This window comes from Apus apus, chromosome 16, assembly GCF_020740795.1.
Source record: "Apus apus isolate bApuApu2 chromosome 16, bApuApu2.pri.cur, whole genome shotgun sequence".
Lineage (NCBI taxonomy): Eukaryota > Metazoa > Chordata > Aves > Apodiformes > Apodidae > Apus > Apus apus.
The window spans coordinates 4,117,711-4,136,458 of record NC_067297.1 but is presented as its reverse complement, the minus strand read 5'-3'; the positions used below and the strand labels follow the sequence as shown (position 1 = coordinate 4,136,458).

Below are 18,748 nucleotides of genomic sequence, written 5' to 3'. Positions count from 1 at the left end.
CGGGGAGCCCGACGTCCTTTCTCTGCCGAGGGAGGCGAAAGGAGCCCCGTGCGGCTCTAGGGAAGATCCCGGGGCTGGCGGAGCCACGGACGGACCCCGCACCTGGACCCGCGCCCCAGGCTGCAGGCGAGGTACGGGAGAGCGGATGCTCCTGGGGATGATAATGTGCACGGAAAGCTTGTCCAGCTTGTCCTGCTTCCCCCTCTACCGCCTCTGGCATCCTCTAGTGATCCTGGGCCAGAACACTTGTTCCTTAAAGTGCACTGTCTCCCGGGCATCTTAATGTGTCCACCAGAGCCTGTAAAACACCTTTCCATAGGGGATATTTGGGGCCCAAAGGCCATTTTGTTACTCACCCCAACCCAAATCACAAGAGACAGTGAATTTAACCTGGGAACCCCTGCACCAGGCCCTAGTTTCTCCTTGAACTGGGACTGCTCTTACAGAGGGGTCCACCCATGTTGGAGGAAGCAGTTCCATATCTTACAAACTGCACTTGATCATCTTTACTATTCCTGTCTCTGTTATCAATTTGTCTTTGTCTTTCAGATTAAGTGACCTCTGATAGAAATCTTTCACCCATGTTTACCAAGTATGATTAAGTCACCTCTAAACTTTGTTCCTCCAATAAGCTGAATCCCTCAGTCTTCTTACATCTCATTTAAGGCACTTTTTTTTTTTTTTTTTACTTTTTTTTTTATGAAGCAAGATGTTTTGGGAGATCCCCAGTGCTCTGTTTTGTGTAGTTTCACTTTCCCTGGGGCACTTTCTGCTTATACTCTTGTAAAAAACTGCTATTGAGTCTTCCATAGCTGCTGAGCTGTTAATAACAGACTCTGAACTGTGCCTATAACAAACAGCACAGGATGACTTAAAAGAAAGGTTTTCAAATCCTGGATTGGTGGGACTGCCTTTTCCCTGTAGAAATAAAAAAATGCAAGAGCAGTCCTCCACCTCACTTGAAATGCAAATATTTGTCATGTTAGTACATTATAGTGACTTGCTCAGCATCACTTGTAGCAAAAGTAGCAAAACTGCAAGCAACCTTTTGCTTTTGCAAGCTTTGAGGCAAACTCAGATGAGTATATGGTCCCCAAAATACTAAAACTGGATCATGCAGTACTTTTGTTACTCTAAAGTATCTCAGAAATCACTTCTGACTGGAGCTCCCAGGTTTTATCATGCCAATTACAAGAGATGCAATTCACAGCTTTGCTTTCTGTCTTGCCATCAGGAGTCTGTGTTAGGGACAACTCTGAAAGTTATTAAATTGAGGGAATTTATCTGGTTGAATGCAGCAGATAAGTAGGCATAAGAAACCTTGTGTGCTAGCACCTGGAAGAAGCTTTGGAAAGTGTCAAGGCCACTGTAAGCAATTAATTCACAGATCTGTGTAATATCTGCAGCACCAGCATCAGTTCTGAGCACTCGACAGGTTTGTGCTAACAGAACTGAAGCATTTTACAGTCTTCCCAGTTCTTGTAATGAACTTCAGATACACCCATGAATCTCTGAGGAGGTGGCTGTGTTTGGTATCTGCAGGAAAATTTCTGTGCATTTATTAAGATCTGGTTAGCTAAAGGAACAGATGTGATGACAGCTGCAGGAAATGTCAGTGTGGGTGAGATACAAGTCGTTAAGGACAGACATTAAAGCCTGAGATACGTGGCTTTAAAGAGAAACATTAGAGCCTTACTTGTTAATCTAGAAGTATAACTTCCCTCAGGACAGAGCTGCAGGGGAAGGCAGAATAAATACACATAGGAGATGATAGCTGGAGTAGAGGAGATACTAAAGAAAACTGGGTAATGGATAAGGTGTATCATGAGATTCCCTTGCAGATGGAGGTTGGATTGTAGGCATTTTCAGTTGAGGCTTTTTTGTTGTTGTTCTGTGTTGAATACAGTATCACTAGATCTAACAGAGATTTTTCCTGGGGCTCCTAGTCATATCAAAACATAATCATTATTCGCAATAAAACAACTTCAATTCCCTTTTTTCCATAAAACTGAAGAAACGTCCACCTTGACATTTTGTTTGTAAACCTGGAATCTATGTGCTGGGGTTTCTAATCCAATTGTGTATCTTACAGATCTATATTGTAGTGGAAAAACTTTAGCAGGTGTATGTCAGGTTATCTCCACAGTCCCCAGAGAAACTAGATACATTTACATCACCTCAGGATCTGGCCCTATTTTGCTCTTTTGTTTTAACCAGATTTATTTCTTCTTCTTTTCGCTGTATCTATTAACCACAGTGAAAAGAAACAAAGTGATTTCAGAATATACATGATGTTTGCCACACTGCAGTTAGAAGGCATTTGCAGGTAGCCATCTTATCACACAGGTCCTTAACTGTATTTGTTCACTTGCCTGGGTTTATAAACTGCTTTGTGGCAGAACCCTGTAAAGAGCTGACCCACAACCAGACCCACTTGGACGCCGAGGCTGTGGTTTCTGTTTTGGTGGTTGCTGGTGTCTGAGTCAGGGCTGTCATTGCCTTATTAGTGGTGAAGTTGCAGCAACCCCCTTCATTATGGGAATGTGTGTTTTCCACTTTAAATGCAGTTTGGGCTGCAGGCAACAAGCCTCGGGCAGTCTGCTCTCTCCCTGGAGTGTGTGGGTAGGGGAGCAGCAGTGAATTGGCAGCTTGAATCTGAGCCTGTGCTGCACTGGGAATGTGGGATCATCTTTGTCCAACTTAGTGGTTTGGTTGTTGCTTTTAAACAGCTACTTGATGATGTTTTGGGCTGGAAGCTCCTGTGGCCATGCAGTTCACTCTCTTCCTTTCTCTATGTAAATAATATTGTCCCCATTCTCTCTGATGCTGACAGGAGGCAGCCAAAATAGGCAGAATAAGTGGGAATTTCTCAAACTGGGAATTCTTTGCTAACATACTTGTATGGCATGACTTGAGGTCTTTCCCTGTCACTTTTAAGCTTCAGCATTTGCAGGATCTGAATCTTTAAAAGTCTGAGTCTAAAGGATAATACAGTGTAACAGCTTTGCAGATAATTGGATTAGTGGGATTAAATAGAGACTTTAGTTCAACAACAACCCTTGGAAGAATTCGGGTATCATAATTACATGTTTTGTGTGCATGCATATATGTATATATATATGTATGTGTATGTATTATGGAAGCTTAAACAACTAATGAAGTAACTACACAAGAGTGAGACAAGTCTTTCACTTTCTGCCAGAAAAATATAAAGGCAAAAAATGAGTTCCAGAAAGAAAACAGTTCAAAACCTAGCAAACCTTTGATGGTAGTGAGCAGAAGTGTATCCTACCCAGTGGCTGTGATTTCTGACACCAGCAAAGGCAGCTGTAGTCCTTTCCCTCAGCCTGGGTTTTCCATTAAATACATGGCACATAATTAATGGCCCAAGGGGGAGCTTGTCAAAGCAGTTTGTACACACAGTATTAAGAGCAAGCCACTCATGGCTGAACCTCATGCCAGGACTGTTCACACTCCTAAGGATTTTTCTCAGTGTTTTTCAAATTATGATACTTCTAATAAGCTGGGTGGCCTTTTGAGTGTTAAGAAACAACCCGTGTATCATTAATCTCAGTATTACCTGTTGTTTGCAGGGATGTAGTATATGCAGTCCATGGGAGAAATAATTATGGCCATGCTCAGGACTTGGTCAGACAGATGGTGGGGTTTGTTCTGCAGATGGACAGTCAGGAGTAGTGGCTTTTCTCTGCAAAAAAATACAGAACATGCACTGTGTAAGGTGGGTGACATCAAGTTATGATCTCCTGAGATGAGTTTCTGCCCTCAAAGGGAAGCATGTGCCTGCACTTTTCTCTCCTGTCAGGCTCTCAGGAGCCACAAGAGCAGACAGCCTGTGAGGAGTAGTATCCTACGACAGTAACTTCAGGGGTCTTTTCTAGCACTTCTGAAGAAAATTCCACTGTGGCTCAAGATGTAACTCTATGCACTAGGAAAGATCATGAACATTGGAATAAATAATTCTGGATTCTTAAATCTTTATGAAAACAGGGCACATATTGATGCTGCTGCTTCTAGTAAGGCTGTTGGTACCCTCCTGCTAGCAATGCCTGTCTGCAGCACTGAAGAGTCCTGGGGTTCTTGTATTTCTAAAACCTGTTCCAACAAAAAAATTACTTGTTACAATGTGCCAACAGAACAAATATGCCAAGTTTGCAAGTAATTACATTCTTTATTTACAACAAGCTTAGCAGCACAATACTTGAAATAACACAAACAACTACAATGCTTTGTTTGAAACAGAGAAATTGTTGAATCCAGGAATTATTGCCAGTATCATTAGAGATACATGTCTGATGTACAGAAATATTTATGGCAAAGGTTTTGTATTGTAGGGTCACTCTTTCTGCGTATGAAAAGTTCTTTCTCAAATTAAGTACAACTCCTGATATTTAATATGTGAGAATAAAAGTACAAAGTGGGAAATAGAAGGCAATCCAGACAGACATGGAGCACAGAGATAAAAGAAGAAATATTTTAGTAAATCATCTTCTCAAAGTGCTTTTTCTTCCGTAATTAAAATCTGAGTTCTGTCTGCACATGACAGAGCTATCAGCCATCGTATGGACTCCTTCTTCATACCAGACTTGGTTACTTCTGACAGGGTCAGAACCAGAGTCAAGCTAAAGCTGAGAAGTAGGCAAATACAGCCTTCCAACCACTCTTGTTTTCCTGACAAACTAGTTGAGGGAAAATATAGTGCTCTGGGTTTTTAAATCATAACCTTTTGATATTCTCTTTGAAGCCTCTAAATCATTATCTTAAAAGAACAGCCTTGAATTCACTTTACTAAATAAAAGCACTAAAGTAATGTCATGCTGCCTTCCTGCTTCACAAACAGTGACACTTCTATAGCACTACTGAACTTCTTTCTCCTGTGAATTGTCTTCCAAGTTCTCTTGATTAAAATCCATGCCTGGGTACTTCAGCTGTGGCTGCACAAACCTTAGTTTTCCCAAATAAAATGCTGAGAATGTGTTTGGGTTCTGGGCTTTCACTAAGAGCCCTGCAGAAAAGTCTCTCCTTCTCCTACCGTTGGTAAAGGGATGTTACCTGAATGAAGACAAAAAGAAACAATGTGAGAGCAGCTGTAGGACACCCTCTGGGTAGTGCAGTTTAGTTTCTCCAGTTTATTCCTATGCACATACATGCAGGTTAAATTTCCAGAGCAAGCACAGAACACAAGCAAGTCCTGTCTGACTTCCTGTAAATAATCATTCAACATGTGCAGTGACTTTAGAGCAAGGTCAGCTTCTGTATTTTTGGAAAACCAAACTGCAGTGTATTTTTTTCAGATGGCTTCAGTTACTAAAGTACTTCTTTATTACCAGTTAGGATTTCTGACAGTGAATGCAGCTGTGGCAGGTTACATTTCTCAGGTTAACTTGAGTAAAATTAAAAGGTTTTCATAAGCAAGACAATACCTGGTGGGGCTACAAAATATTCCTCTACTTTCTCTCTGGCATTTTTCAGCAGCTCTTTTGTGCAGTTGCCTTCTGTGACATCATCTTCTCTGAGATACAGGCACCTGAAGAGCAAAGATTACTAGTGTGTTTTTAAGCTATTCTATGAAGTGTGGCTTGTCCCTAAGCCAGGTTTTGGTCTTAAGTGGTAAGACAAGTCCTGGAATATTCTGAAGTGACCAAGGGAGCAGTGTATGCAGATCACTTGTGGCAAGGAAGATGCTCCAAGGAATTGAAGTGCACCCTTGCTGTGCTTACAGACAGAGCTCAGGGCTGCCAACATCTTCCTTCTGCACAAAACCATGGAAGACTTTTCAGGAAAGGGACTGAGTGCATAACCAGGGTGATTCCCAAGAAAAAAAAAAAAAAAAAAGGAGTTACAGAAGCAAGTATTTGTATGTATTAGCAGGTAAAGGAGGCTGCTGCGATTCATCACCTGTCCTCCAGGACCGAATCCATCGGTTCCACACCGTCGGTGTTCACTTCATGAAGCCGGTCAGCAAACCGGATCGCCTTCCGCAGCCGCTCCACGCCCTCCGCATCGCGGAAATCAACCAAGGCCAGGTGCTCCAGGTGCTCCAGCACCTCCACCGTCACCGTCTGCTGTTCGGAGGGACAAACACGGACAAAACCGGCCGAGATAAGCGAGTTTAATATAGCGCTGCTTGTCTTTTTTTAAACCAAAACCTGGTCACACGGCAAATCCCGAGTGCCCATCTGCTGGGACACGCTGATTCCTTGCAAAGTTAACTTTAATCATGTCCTGTTTTCTCCTCCTTCTGACCTCCCGCCCAGGGAACAGCAAACCGGAGCTGGCGGTCGTTCCGGTAACTCCGCCCGAGCAAGAGGGGCCCGGGAGAGAACGCGGAGCCGCGTTCCGGGGCTGCGCGGGGCCCTCCCGCCCGCCTACCTGCGGCTGGTCCCGCGGCCAGGCCGGGCGCGGGGGCTCGGTCAGCACCGCCCGGGCCGGGGGGACGCTCCGCGGGAGCCCCCGCACCCACCGCCCCAGCCGCAGCGCCCGCATCGCGCGTTACCGGCGGCGTCCGGTGCGGCCCCCGCGCGTCATCGCCCCGCGCCGGAAGCGCCGCAGAGCGGCCCGGCGGGCAGCGGGAGCGGGCACGGGCCGGTGCTCGTCCGGCGCCATGAACAGCGTGGGCGAGGCGTGCACCGAGCTGAAGCGAGAGTACGACCAGTGCTTCAACCGCTGGTTCGCCGAGAAGTTCCTCAAGGGCGAGAGCGACGGGGACCCCTGCGGGCAGCTCTTCAAGCACTACCAGCTCTGCGTGCAGGTGCGGGCGCTGCCCGGTGCGCTGCCCCGCTGCCCCCCGCAGCCCCCCGCCCCGCTGCCCGGTGCGCTGCCCCTCGCCCCGCTGCCCCCCGCAGCCCCCCGCCCCGCTGCCCCGTGCGCTGCCCCTCGCCCCGCTGCCCCCCGCAGCCCCCCGCCCCGCTGCGCTGCCCCGCTGCCCCCCGCCCCGCCGCCCCCCACCCCGCTGCCCCTCGCCCCCCGCCCGAGTCCTTACTACATGCTTGTACATCTAATAGTGTCACTTTATCCCAACTGCTCTTACGGCTCCTTTTCTCGATGGTGTTTTGTACTAATTCCATCACTTAGCACTGTAAAGACACATTGAGTTTAATTTTTCTTATTTTTTTTTGCTTTGCTTCTTTTCAGAAAGCAATCAAGGAAAAAGACATACCCATTGAAGGGCTGGAGTTCATGGGCCGAAGCAAAGGGAAGACAGAAAACTCCTCCTGACCTCGGCCGTGTGGATGGAATCCCTAACACGAGCCCTTGGACTAAGCAGAACCACCAGGCATGACACGAGGTGCCACCTGGATGAGACCTTTAAGCTGCTTCTTAGGAAGTGAGGAGTCTTCTCTGCTTGTTAAAAACAGACACAACAACAACAGACCGGATCAGGTGGTAACTACTGCCTCCTTTTCAATGAATTCAACATCTGGCAGCATGAAAAGCCACTGGAACCAACTTCCTATTGAATGTACCATATAATGGGAGAATGCTTATTGGAGTGAGCTGAAATAGTAGTTGCTTTAAGACTAATTTCTCTTGCTTATTTATATTACACTTGAAAAAGTTTAAAAAGGGTACGAAGCGGTTGATTTACTTTGTCTCTGTGCTGCTGGATTTTGGTAGAAGAAGTTTGTTGTATTGATCCTGTATGCCAAGGGGCTAAAGCCTTGTTCTGTATCAGCAACAAAGATGGTACAAAGCACTCTGTTGGGCCTGCAGTAACTTAGCTAAAATAAATATAACCAGGTTATATTTTCTTGAAGTAGAAAACCAATCTAGCAGAATCTGGCTGTGACCTCTAGGAGGATGGAGGTGGCCTGCAACAGAAGCTGAAGAGGACATTTTTAATGCAGAGGCTGCTTCTTCAGCCTTCCCTGAGGTACTGCAACCATCCTGGGCTTGAATTCTCTCTCCTTCAGCATCACACATTCATTCCTGCAGTAAAACTGCAGGCAGCCCTGGCCATCCCTTCCCACGCTGCCAGAAAGCACTGGGCTGGCTACCAGCAGCATTGTCATCACTGTGATCCAGCCATGACTAACATTTACTGTGACACAGGGTGTGTTACACAGACATACAGGGGAGCAAAAATTGTTTTCATTTGTAATACTTATATGGTACAACCAGCCTGCAGCTTTGTGGAAACAGAGTTGTGAGCAACATACATGTTGATATACTAGAAAATCCTGGGAGTGGAAGATTAACATTGTGAAAGCACACAGAGCTTAATTACACATCTCTGCCACCACTCCTCCTCCAGAAGGGGCTAAGAGAAAATTGCCTTCATGACTGTTAATAAATATTGCAGTAGCTGATTATAGAGAATGTGCTTCACTATTTACTGAATTTTAATCTACAGTATTTTCTTACTAACTGTTCATCAGGCTGTGGGTTTACAGTGATCAGTGAAACCAGACATGCATATGAAATTGAGTCATGTCCTATGCTGAATGTGTTCCTCTTAGCCTTATCATACAGCAGCAGGTATTGACAGTCAGGCAGTTGAACTCCTTTGCTCCTGCACTGTATCCTTTGGGAAGCTGTCTTGTCCCACTTGGTGGGTTTCAAGGGGTGGGGGGGCTTTTTCCAAGGTGAGCCCTGGTGGTCAGCACACAGAGCAGTGGCTGGAAGTTTACCAGGGGAAGCAGCTGGAGAGGAGCAGTGGAGAGGGACAGCCTGCCATCCCACCTGCACTGCTCCTGCTTGCCTACCACAGGGCTCTGACCCAAGCTGTTTGAGACACAACAAGGGATGTTCCACATACCCTTACAGGTCACTGAACCGAGTCCAACACAAGCCTCAGTGTTGTAGGCAAACACTGAACTAAAGAACTTCTAAGGACTCAGATTAACAAAAAAGTCAGATCCTAAATTCAAGGTCAGAGTTGTTTATTTAAAGGACCTCTACACCAGTACAGAGGCCAGAACACCATTCAGCTCCATTGCAGAAGGAATGTAGTTTTTTTAATTATGGTTCCTTTAAGGATGGTTCCCACACAACATTCTGGTCCAAGACAGGAAGAGCCAAAGTTCTGGCTGTGGTCAGGGTCTCAATTTTCATCTTCATAACCGGTTGGGAGAGCATTAACATGGGGGTTGTGGAAGAGAGTTTTGTTCCCATCACCCCAGGGGAAACGCTGTTGAAGGAAGAAAGAAAATAAGCCCGTGGCAGCAAAGTGACAATCTGTACAGCACAGGAAATCAACAGCAAAATGGACTCCTGGGCACCAGGAAGCAAGAGCTGGGAAACAGTCTCCCTTAGCTGGAAGCCACCATTTCTAGACAAGATCTTTGCTCTTGCTTAAACATCAGCTGTGCTACACTATGGGACCCAAGGTCTGAAAATCTGGGATCACCTCTGCTAGCTTTTAGAACTTTTTTTAGTTTAAGGTCAGTACATCAGCTCTAGGACTGAAATGTTTTTAAGCAAGACATTAGCAAGGGGGTGGTAAGGCCTGGGAATAGCATGGGTGCTTCATCTGAGCTGGCAGAAACTCCTTTGCTGCCTCAGAAACCAAGCCATGGGTTAGGATCACGGCTACATATGCAGCACCTCACACAGCAGAGAAGAAAGCAAAAGACACTGGTTAGCTCAGATTAAGCTCTGCAATAATGGAAAATAAAGAGGGCCTTTAAGCAGAGCAGAAGGTACCTTGGTCCTGATCCGGAGGTGAGCGTAAGGAATAAACTCAGGTCTCTCGTGCTCCTGCTGTGCTTTCAGGTAGCAGTTCAGCATGCAAACAGCAACCCCGGGCAGAGCCACCACGAAGGTCAGGGTCCTCCACAGGCGGGCTAGGAGAAAGGTTATCATGACTAGAGCAATAATCACCACTTCCCTTACTGCGAGTGACCCGAGCGCATGTTCGATACAATTACTATGCAGACGAGGAGTGCCCCTCCGTGTCCCTCACCAGACCGTGGGTTTAACAGCGAGAAGAGGGCCCCTCTCCTCCCTTGGAGGGTCCTGAGCCCACGGGTCGAGCCGCAGCTCTCCCGGGGAGGCCGCGGCGCCTCGCCAGGCCCGCCGGGCGCCCTAAGCAGCGGCCGTCAAGGACACCGCTGCGCCGCCCGCGGGCCCCGGCCATGCCCTCTCCCCGAAGAGCCCCCGTTACCTCCACCGCCCTCGTGGGCCGCAGCCGCCATGCCCCGGGCGGGCGGGGAGCGCGAGGCGGCGGGGCCGAGCAGCAGCCGCGGCAGCCTCCCGAGCGCCATGGCCGCAGCGCCACGCCGCTCTGCGCATGCGCGCCCTGCCGGCTGACCTTGGCCGGGCGCGGGCTGGGGGCGCCGCGCTGCGCATGCGCTGCCAGCCGGGGCGCGGGAGGCGGGAGGGGCAGTGACGTCACGGCGCGGTGCCTCTTGAAAGGGAGGGGTCGGCGCCATCTTGGGCTGAGGGGCTGGAGGGTTTGGGGGTTGGATGGTGGGTGTGTCGGTGTCCTCAGGGGTGAGGGGGCCGGTCTGGGGACGGGGGTCGTCAGCCTGGGGACGGGGCAGCCCCGAGGGGAGAGAAGGAGCGCGGCCGCCCTGCAGAGGGGTACGCTCGGTGCTGAAGGGCAGCGCTGGGTGAAGCCCCGCAGCTCTCCAGAGCAGAAGGAAACACACTAATTTATGGCCTTTCATACAGAGAGAGTTGGGGAGGGGTGTGAGCCGGTGCGGTGTCCAGGGGTGAGTTTCAGGGGCTGTATGGTCATTGTAGGTGGCCTTGGAGGCAGCCCTTGAATGTTGAGTTTCCTGTCAGTGAAGCAATTGCACAGCTGTATTTTGAGTTTTCTTTTATGCAATAGCATAACAGGGCTATTCCGTTCGTTAGTGGGACTTTTTCACATTACAGACCAATTCCATTGCTGGGATATAAAAATGGTTTGGAATATGACAGTAAAAAGATATTAACGAAATGCCATTTTGTAACCACTGATGTGTTTTTAGTTATGTGGATTCCTGGGATGGTTCTGCAAAAGTAGTAATATTGCTGGAATAAGCATAAGATCTCCAGGGGGAAAAAATAACAATAAAAGGTGCAGATATTTAGATTGTATTTTATTATAATTCCATATCAGAGCTTCATTGTTGCTGTTTAAGCTTTGGTACAAGTCTTGCTGGTTTAAGAGTATGTTTTCAAACACCTAAAACCCTGCAGTAAAATGAGAGGACTCCCCTAGTGTGTGTGGAGTCTGAAACAGTGGGAATGCAGGCAAATGGGCTTCAGGAAGGGGTGTGGCAAGGTCTTGTCTGTGAGAGAATGATATGAAGTAAATTTCTTTTCCTCCTAGCAAGATATATTTGTTCATAGAAGGAGGAGGTTTGTCATTTGAATCAGGAATCATAGATTTTGCCTTTCTCCATCTGCATCCTTTATATTCAGGCTTATGAGATGTGTAATATCTGACTTTTTTAAAGGAGTTTGCATGTGACTTTTCTTGGGAACAGAGATACAAGAGTTATTTTGTGTAATATTTAAGCAATAAAACCGATGTAAGTTTTGTATCTTAAAGCAAACTAAACAAAACTTCACTTGTTTGTAGCAAAAAGAACTGTAAGTAACAGACACTAATGTTTACACAGGAGAGAAAACCAAAGGATTGTCAAAATAAGAAGCAAACCTGTGTCTAGGATGAGGAAAGAAGCATAAAGTGGTACTCTCTGAAATGAAAAGAATTTGTGAGCTGTGCTTGCTGCAGTAACCCCAAAGGCAAAGTCCAAGCATTGAGCAGGAGGTGAGAGCAGCCAAGGTGAGCTGCTTCCTAATTCTCCCTGACACCTTCTCTCCTGTGACAGGCTTAAAAATACTCATGGGGAGCAGTACATAGTAGTGGTAACTTGTAGCACAGCTGCCCCAAGTTCAAAGAAGTTCCTTCTGAGAACTTTTACCCATGGAGCTCCAGGGGGCTCAGGGAGAGGAACTAAAAATAGGGTTCAGGTGTGTCCTGAACCCAACTGTGATGGCAGTGGTGTTACAGTCAGAGTTATGCTGATTTAAAGTGGAACATTCTTAGGCTTTATCATCTCAATAGCTGCAATTAATCTCTGTATTTGGTGTGTCAGGAGTCTTAGTGGGTCTGATTCACCTCTTCTTTAAATGTCATGTAAAGTGGGAGTGACTGTGGGAAGACACAAAAGATTCTGTGTGAAAAACTTCTCATTTTGGTAAGACAGGTCTTTGAAGAAACCTACATCTTTTTAAAAGTATTGAGAAGAATGTTTTGATATAGTTGTATGAAATATGTGTAACTGTTTGATATGTAATGATGTGGGAAATGGTGCTTTATCTTCCCCACGTAAGTATAAACAAATTTAAACCAACAAGTCTAAACAAAAAACTAAAAAAGTGGTTATTGTCACTGTGATGGTTACACTCCTCCTGACAGCATGTGCTTTTACAAAGGTGTGGGGAAAATAGTGGTGAATGAACAGTCAGCTCTGAGTGGTTCTGCCTTGGATTACTGACCTGTGGTGTGGGATCCTCCTCTTGCTCTCACTGCTATGCACTGTGACCTTGCAGGAGGGACTTAATATGAGGTTTTCCAGAGCTGATGTATTTGAGGGCCTATAGCTTGACTTAGAAACTAGCCTATCACCTTTAAAATCCAGTCATAAACCCAGCATTTTGAGAAAGTTTCAACACATGTTTTTCCAAAAGACCCAGGGAGCCTTCTGAGTGCAGAAATGCTAAGAATTATATTTTAAAAAAGCAGTACTGGTAGCCAGTAATGTAAAGAAAGCTGTTTCCAGTGTGATGGTGGGACAGAAGTCTTGTAATCTGACATGGCTACCCAGTAAATGTCTCCTGTTGGATATGCAGTGATGTGCAGCACCTGAACTGAACATTTTGAATTGTATCACAGTTCAGTTTAGCAAAAGTTGAACAACTGCAGCAAGATGGTGTTCAACAGAGTTAACTCGCTGAGCTGAAATATAATGGTTTTAGCACCCCATAAAGCTTGGCTGTGTGTGTACTAGGCACAGAAATGCTTGTGGAGGCAGGAAGCTTTAGCCTTCAGGTAATGGCCCTAAAAGTTACTCAGTGTTGAGATAAGGAGATTCTGTTGTAATGTGGAATCAAAGGCCATTTTCCACAGACCTGTCTTTCATTTTTGTTGTTTTTCCTAGGTGCAGTGGTAGCTGGCAGAGAGGAGAGGGCACGGACAGGAGCAGGAATCCCCGGCGAGATGCGGTGTAACAGCCTTCCGTACCGCCAGCTGGGGCTGCAGGCTCTCGGCAATGCCGGCCTGGCCCGTCGGGTGGCAAACTGCTTTCACGGGAAGCGCCTCTGCGTTCAGGAGGTTTGGGAACAACAGACTGCTGGCTGGGATTTCAGACTGTAATCTCTGTGCGTTTCCAAATTTTCAGGGACCTGCTCATCCCTCCCGAATAGCAGTGTTTGCTCCGTCAGATACGGTCCTAACAGACGCCGAGTCCGTGCTGCAGAGAGAGTGCCTGTGTCTCAAACTTCACAGAGTTTCTGGGGGGTTCTTCATCTTCTCCCTGTAGTCCTGAAGCTGCAGAAATCAATATTCTGCCATCTGTAAATCCTTTGTTCCTCTTTTCACCAGGGTTTTATCAGCTTTGTAAGTGAAGAAGGGAGGGGGGAAGAGGGCGTTGAGAGAGCCATTGTCCCTTCTCTCGGGAATGGTCTGGAAGCACTATGCAAATCTTCATTTGAAGACCCTGGGAACTGGGGGAGGGCTTTAGCTGCGGGCTCAGTAGGAGGGGAGCTCTGCATCCCTGCTCACGAACTCCTGCCTAGTGCGAGGAGCTGGGAAGAGTTTTTTGAACTGGCAGAAGAGACGCTTTGCGCTTTGTGAGTTTCTGTGAGGCTTCGCGCTCCTTATGTCTCCTGCTTTGTGCCTTTCTCTGCCCTCTTCTCACAAATGTTTGCATGAGAATTGGGTATGGGAGAGATCTAAGGGCTGTGATTAGCAGGGATGAAGTCAGAAGGGTGCAGGCTGCATCACCCTTCCTGCCCGGCACCTTGGAGTCTCCCACCAAGCAGTAGTGCAAGAGCACCTATAGCCTGACTGCTGGTGTTAAAGCAAAGGATTCAGCTGGTAATAATGGAGTAAAAGAGTTCACAGTTCTCAAATTATCACGTTGTAGCCAGGTCTTAAAAAGCCTTGTCTTACAGGTGCAAAGACTCGCAGCCCAGGACCTGCTGCATGAAACCCTGCAGTCTGTCCTGGCTTGGCTCAGAGCTCAGTGTCACCTGTTTTGTGTTAGGGCAGGGTCACACTAACTGCCAGTTTCCTGTAAGCTGTGTAGGGTCCTTCTTAGGCCTCACAGAAGGGGAAACATCCTGACTGCATAGACACATTCATGTGAATCTGCACAGGACAGATTCATACTGAGGCAATGTGTTTATATGCTGCTGGAGAGGCAGTCAGTCTTTATGATTTTCTCATCTTCATTTTCATGGCGTCAGTCCCATTGTTTAATTTTCAAACTGTGAGGGGTTTTATGTTCCAGCAAAGCAAAAATTACTTTACAATGAGAGCCCTGGAAAATGCATCACTACTCTCTGCTGGGCTGCTGAGAAGATGCAGCCTTTTAAAAAATCTCACCTTCTGTCAAAAGCCATAGGAACACGTGCCATGAGACCTGATTCTCTGTTGCCTCCTACATTATATCCAAAGCAACGTAACACACTAGTGTGTTGTTCTGCAAGTACTTCGCTGCTTTGTAGAGGGAAAGTGGATTGTGAGCATGCTCTCATATGCACAATGGGATCTAAATCTGCTCTCCCTTTTTTCATGTGTAACTCCAGAGTGACTCAGCTGACTTGGGTGAATATCCCTTGGAACTGTGCTAGCTGGAAACCCGCCTGGACATGCCCTCTCGCTCCTGTAAGTGCTCCCACTACCTGTGCACGCAGGGATGCTTTGCCGAGTACACTTGTTTGCACGGGGGCTGGTGTGTGAATACACATTCTTCTCACCCGCTCTTCGCATACACATGCAAACACACACATTCTCAAGTGCACACATCCATTCCCTTTCTCTCCTATACATTTGTGCACATACACAGACCTTTTTGAAAGCTCCTGTTTTCAGAAAGGTTTTATTTATAGGTCCTGCCTGGTTGAGAATGTGAAAGGGAGAAAGCCCCTCAGAGGGTTCCTTTCATGTGTAAATCAGCCTAGGCTGAGAGCATTGGGGTCACAGAGAGGAGGATTTCACTCTTAATTACTCGGAGAGAAAGCAGGCAGGGGACTTTCTCAAACTAATAGGGTTGTTCTCTGCTGGGGAAAGCAGCTTGAGATGCCCAAGTTTCTCTTGCATCAGACTTCGGGCTGTGATTCACAGGCCTCTTCTGCCAGTAGCAAGAGCTGGTGTGTATGTGGCACTTGGAACAAAACAGTTCAGCATCCAAACTGGCTTAGTTGTTAAAGATCGTTATGTTCATCCTGAAAATTTGGTGTTCTTTGGAGACCGATGGAAGAACTGACCTAGTTTGCTTTATTTTTATGCTGCTTTTATTGAAAAATTGTTAGTCTATGCTGCATGTATCTGTGACTTCATCTGAGGACCTCAGTATTCTTCCAGACATACCTGAAAGCTCCCATCACTCTGCCAAGCAGAAAAATGTTATTGTCTAGAGATTAGTCTAGTGAGCAGGATGCTGAACTTGGACTTAAAACGAGCACAGAATTCCCAGTTCAGCCACTAAATGCCTTTGACCTTTGACAAGAGACTCACTACCCTGTGCCTAGCTGCCAAATGGTGTAATCTTCTCCCTAGAATGGGGCTGTTAAGAAGAAAAGTCAATATGGATTGTGATACTCTTGGTAACATGGCCACGAATGGGTGGGTGTGGATTCCCCTGCTGAAGTATCATTGTCACCTTTCATCCCTCCACACAAAACCGAATCTGGAACTTCTGCAGAGACAGAAACACAAGCCACTCAATTCTCTACAGGAACCACAGGACCTGCTTGTGAAAAGTGCAGCTGTCAGTAGGCATGGGGAAGAGATTTGTGTCATCAAGTGCACACACACAAGCCAGTATATTTTAATGTGGCTTATGCTTTTCTGGATAGGAAATTCTCAGCCTGTGCACAAACAGGCTCCTGGAAGTCCTGGTATGGAATTCTTGAAGCTGTGTTAGTTCAACTTGCCTGGGAAGGCAGAGGTTTTAGTCCAGGAGCACCTGTTTGAGGAACTTCATGGTAGTGGTGGGGCCACTGGCAGATGAGGTCAGCAGTCTGAAGCCTCTGCAGAGGTCAGATAGAAATGAATGGGTCATTTCTTTTGCAAATGAAGAGCTGCAGCCTTAGCAGAGCCCAGCATGTGGGTCCAGGCTGTTCCTTTTATGAGCTGATGGAAATGGGGCCCAAAAGGACTTTCCTGATGGAGTTCTGTCACACCCTTTGTTATCTGTGCCTCCCACAGCATGCACTGGGCATAGACTATGGATTGGGGGTTATTCTGGCTACCAGGATGAAGGCTTTATGGCTGCTGAGAAAACCTAAGGCTGCAGGGTATCCTTATTGCCATTCCACAAGGAAAATCTTGTTTTTAAATGTAGAACACACATTTGTTTCTGCTTTAATGCTCCTTTTTACCCAACATACACTTAAGTGAGTAAATCCAAGGGCTGTTTTAAAATAATGCACATAACTGAGTAACAGGGATTAAAAATTCTGGATTCTAGTCTCCATTCTGGTGGTAAATTGTCGATTACTTTGACAAAGTTCCTGTGCCTCCCTCCTTCTGTAAAACACTGAAGAGCAGTAGTGTATTCCTTTTTCTAAAACATTTTCTGGATTTGGGGAGTAGAGTACTTTGTATATGCAAAATATTGCTGTTTGTTAGTAGCACCATCTGTCAGTGAAATAACCATGTTTGTCTACTTTTTATGCAACAATGTTGCTTTCTTTGACTTGTTGATTTAGAATTAATTTTATATTACATAAGCAATGTCAGCTCTGTCTTCCCATTTGTTCCTTTTGCTTCTTTGCAGACAACCAGGGAACTTCTTTTGCTGTGACATTGTAATGGGAAGTGGAGACACCTCGAGGAGAAGGTCGAAACAGGCAGCAGCAATTACAGTCAATAACATCTATGACTTGAGAAAAATCTTGCCTCAGTTAGAGGTTTGTTTGTGATCTGTGCATGCCATCTTTCCTAGGTACAGGTATTTAAAATAAGGCAGGACATGGAAATTACTCTTTCCCTTGTAGGAGCTCTAGGAAGAGCTTCCTATTATTAGCCTTTTCACAGCCTCAGCCGGAGTATGGCAGGGTAGGAATTTCAAGGGAAAGGCAGCTAAGGTTGGAGTAACAGTGTTCAGGGTTCTTCCTTACTGCTGTGATGCTACAGCCATGGCAAGCAGCTATAAGTTGGAACAGTCCTGGGACTGCCAGAACTTGCACTAAAGAGGAAAATAAACTTAGGTTTAGATGTTATTTTTCAACCTCTGTTATGTGTGAAGGATTGTTTTTGATGGCTTTTATCTGCATTTTCCTTTAGAAATCTCAGGAGGACAGTCCACCCTTCAAATCTGTTTTGATGTGTTTTAAGCCCATGATAGGGCACACAGCCACTCAGTAGGTTGCAGAAGGAGACAGAAAATCATAATATGTCTTTGGAGGGGTGTGTTCTTTATTTCTTAGCAGCACTTGCCAGGCTTACACCACTTTGTAGAAGAGCTGCAAGAGAAGAGAAGAAGAATGTTTCTGAGGGCTCGGGGACGGTTTTGTGTTTGGGGTAAGGCTGAGGTTAGCCATGGAGCCTGTGTCCAGGCAGTAATTTGACAGCAGACAGGGGCACACAGTAATGCAGTCTCTGAAAATCACAGAAGCCTGCTGAGTTATTGTGAGCTGGAAGAGCTTTTCTGTTTGTGGGCACACGGGTCTGCCTTCCTCACATTGTGAAGATATAACTGAGACATAAAGGAGGCTGGCAAATTGCAGCCTCCTTGTTGGAGGGGGGGTACAGGGGGCAGAAGAAAAGTTAAGAGTTTGCAGACAAAGGGCTCAAGCCTAGTTGTGAATTCCTAGCAGGTAGCTGGTCTTTAAATGAAAGCATTTGTCAAGTACTGATTTAACGTGGGAACTGGATAGGTATCTGCAAAGGTTTTTGCACCCTATTTGCAGTGTGATTACAGATGGTAACGGAGAAAGTTGTTTTACTTTCTTCCAAAGTGTGTACACTGTATAGAGCAGGCACTATAGATTACATCATAGAAAGTGAGATGTAGATGACTCTGTGGGTTAGGGGCGTATAATATCCCTACAGATGGGGACTGGTTACAACTAAGACGTGTAACTTGCTTTCCTTCAGTTAGCACCCCACCACTCTGTGAGCCTTATTGCTGGATTATCCAGGGCCTTGCCTCAGCAGGACTTTGCTGTACCTGGCCGATGGTCCGTGTCCTCTGTCCCACTGACCTGGTCCTGTTCCACCTGGGCACCACACTCAGCATTTCCATGACGAGTAGTGGCTTTCTTGGACCTGCATTATCTCCTTTCACTGCACTGGGACCTCAGCGCCTCAATGTCATGTTGCTTGGTTGTACTCAGCAGTGGCTGTGATCAGACTGCAGGTCCATGCTGTGCCCCACCTGAGCTGATGGAACAGATGCATTCCACAGGGCACAGCCAGCAGCTCCTCTCTGGTCAGTGAGGAGCTAACCAGGTGACTTCCTGTGCCTGCCAGGACTCAGCTATGGAATATAACAGGCTCTACATGGCAGGTTGGTGGGCAGTTCCCTCTGCACTTCCCCCACAGCTCTAGCTGATGCACAGA

The 18,748-nt window shown here is 46.5% G+C and overlaps 4 protein-coding genes across 11 annotated transcripts in view; 2 read left to right on the top strand and 2 right to left on the bottom strand.

The window, feature by feature from the left end:
* Positions 1-4,169: 4,169 nt before the first annotated feature.
* GATC (glutamyl-tRNA amidotransferase subunit C) lies at positions 4,170-6,535 on the bottom strand. 2 transcript variants are annotated; one of them, XM_051633691.1, is made up of 4 exons: positions 6,391-6,535; positions 5,917-6,083; positions 5,442-5,545; positions 4,170-5,070 (listed from the first exon to the last, which is right to left on the bottom strand). In XM_051633691.1, exons 1-4 carry the CDS (start codon positions 6,502-6,504, stop codon positions 5,015-5,017), a joined length of 441 nt encoding a protein of 146 aa, XP_051489651.1. In that variant the 5' UTR covers positions 6,505-6,535; the 3' UTR covers positions 4,170-5,014. The 2 variants fall into 2 exon arrangements, with proteins under 2 accessions (XP_051489651.1, XP_051489652.1); XM_051633692.1 differs by having other exon boundaries at positions 5,917-6,080.
* Positions 6,536-6,563: 28 nt separating this feature from the next.
* Positions 6,564-8,327, top strand: TRIAP1 (TP53 regulated inhibitor of apoptosis 1). The gene is made up of 2 exons (XM_051633688.1): positions 6,564-6,769; positions 7,153-8,327. Exons 1-2 carry the CDS (start codon positions 6,623-6,625, stop codon positions 7,234-7,236), a joined length of 231 nt encoding a protein of 76 aa, XP_051489648.1. The 5' UTR covers positions 6,564-6,622; the 3' UTR covers positions 7,237-8,327.
* Positions 8,328-8,883: 556 nt separating this feature from the next.
* LOC127391539 (cytochrome c oxidase subunit 6A1, mitochondrial) lies at positions 8,884-10,262 on the bottom strand. The gene is made up of 3 exons (XM_051634408.1): positions 10,124-10,262; positions 9,664-9,803; positions 8,884-9,148 (listed from the first exon to the last, which is right to left on the bottom strand). Exons 1-3 carry the CDS (start codon positions 10,221-10,223, stop codon positions 9,062-9,064), a joined length of 327 nt encoding a protein of 108 aa, XP_051490368.1. The 5' UTR covers positions 10,224-10,262; the 3' UTR covers positions 8,884-9,061.
* Positions 10,263-10,504: 242 nt separating this feature from the next.
* The window catches only part of MSI1 (musashi RNA binding protein 1), a 75,440-nt gene continuing 67,196 nt past the window's right edge, over positions 10,505-18,748 (top strand). For 2 of the 7 annotated variants that reach the window (XM_051633926.1, XM_051633925.1), the window contains exons 1-5: positions 10,506-10,673; positions 11,571-11,737; positions 13,116-13,573; positions 14,767-14,845; positions 16,962-17,094. The gene's annotated coding sequence lies outside the window, so the exon portion shown is untranslated. Of the gene's footprint in view, positions 10,674-11,570; positions 11,738-13,115; positions 13,574-14,766; positions 14,846-16,961; positions 17,095-18,748 lie in introns of all 7 variants that reach the window. The other 5 variants (XM_051633931.1, XM_051633929.1, XM_051633930.1 and 2 more) reach the window with 5 other exon arrangements.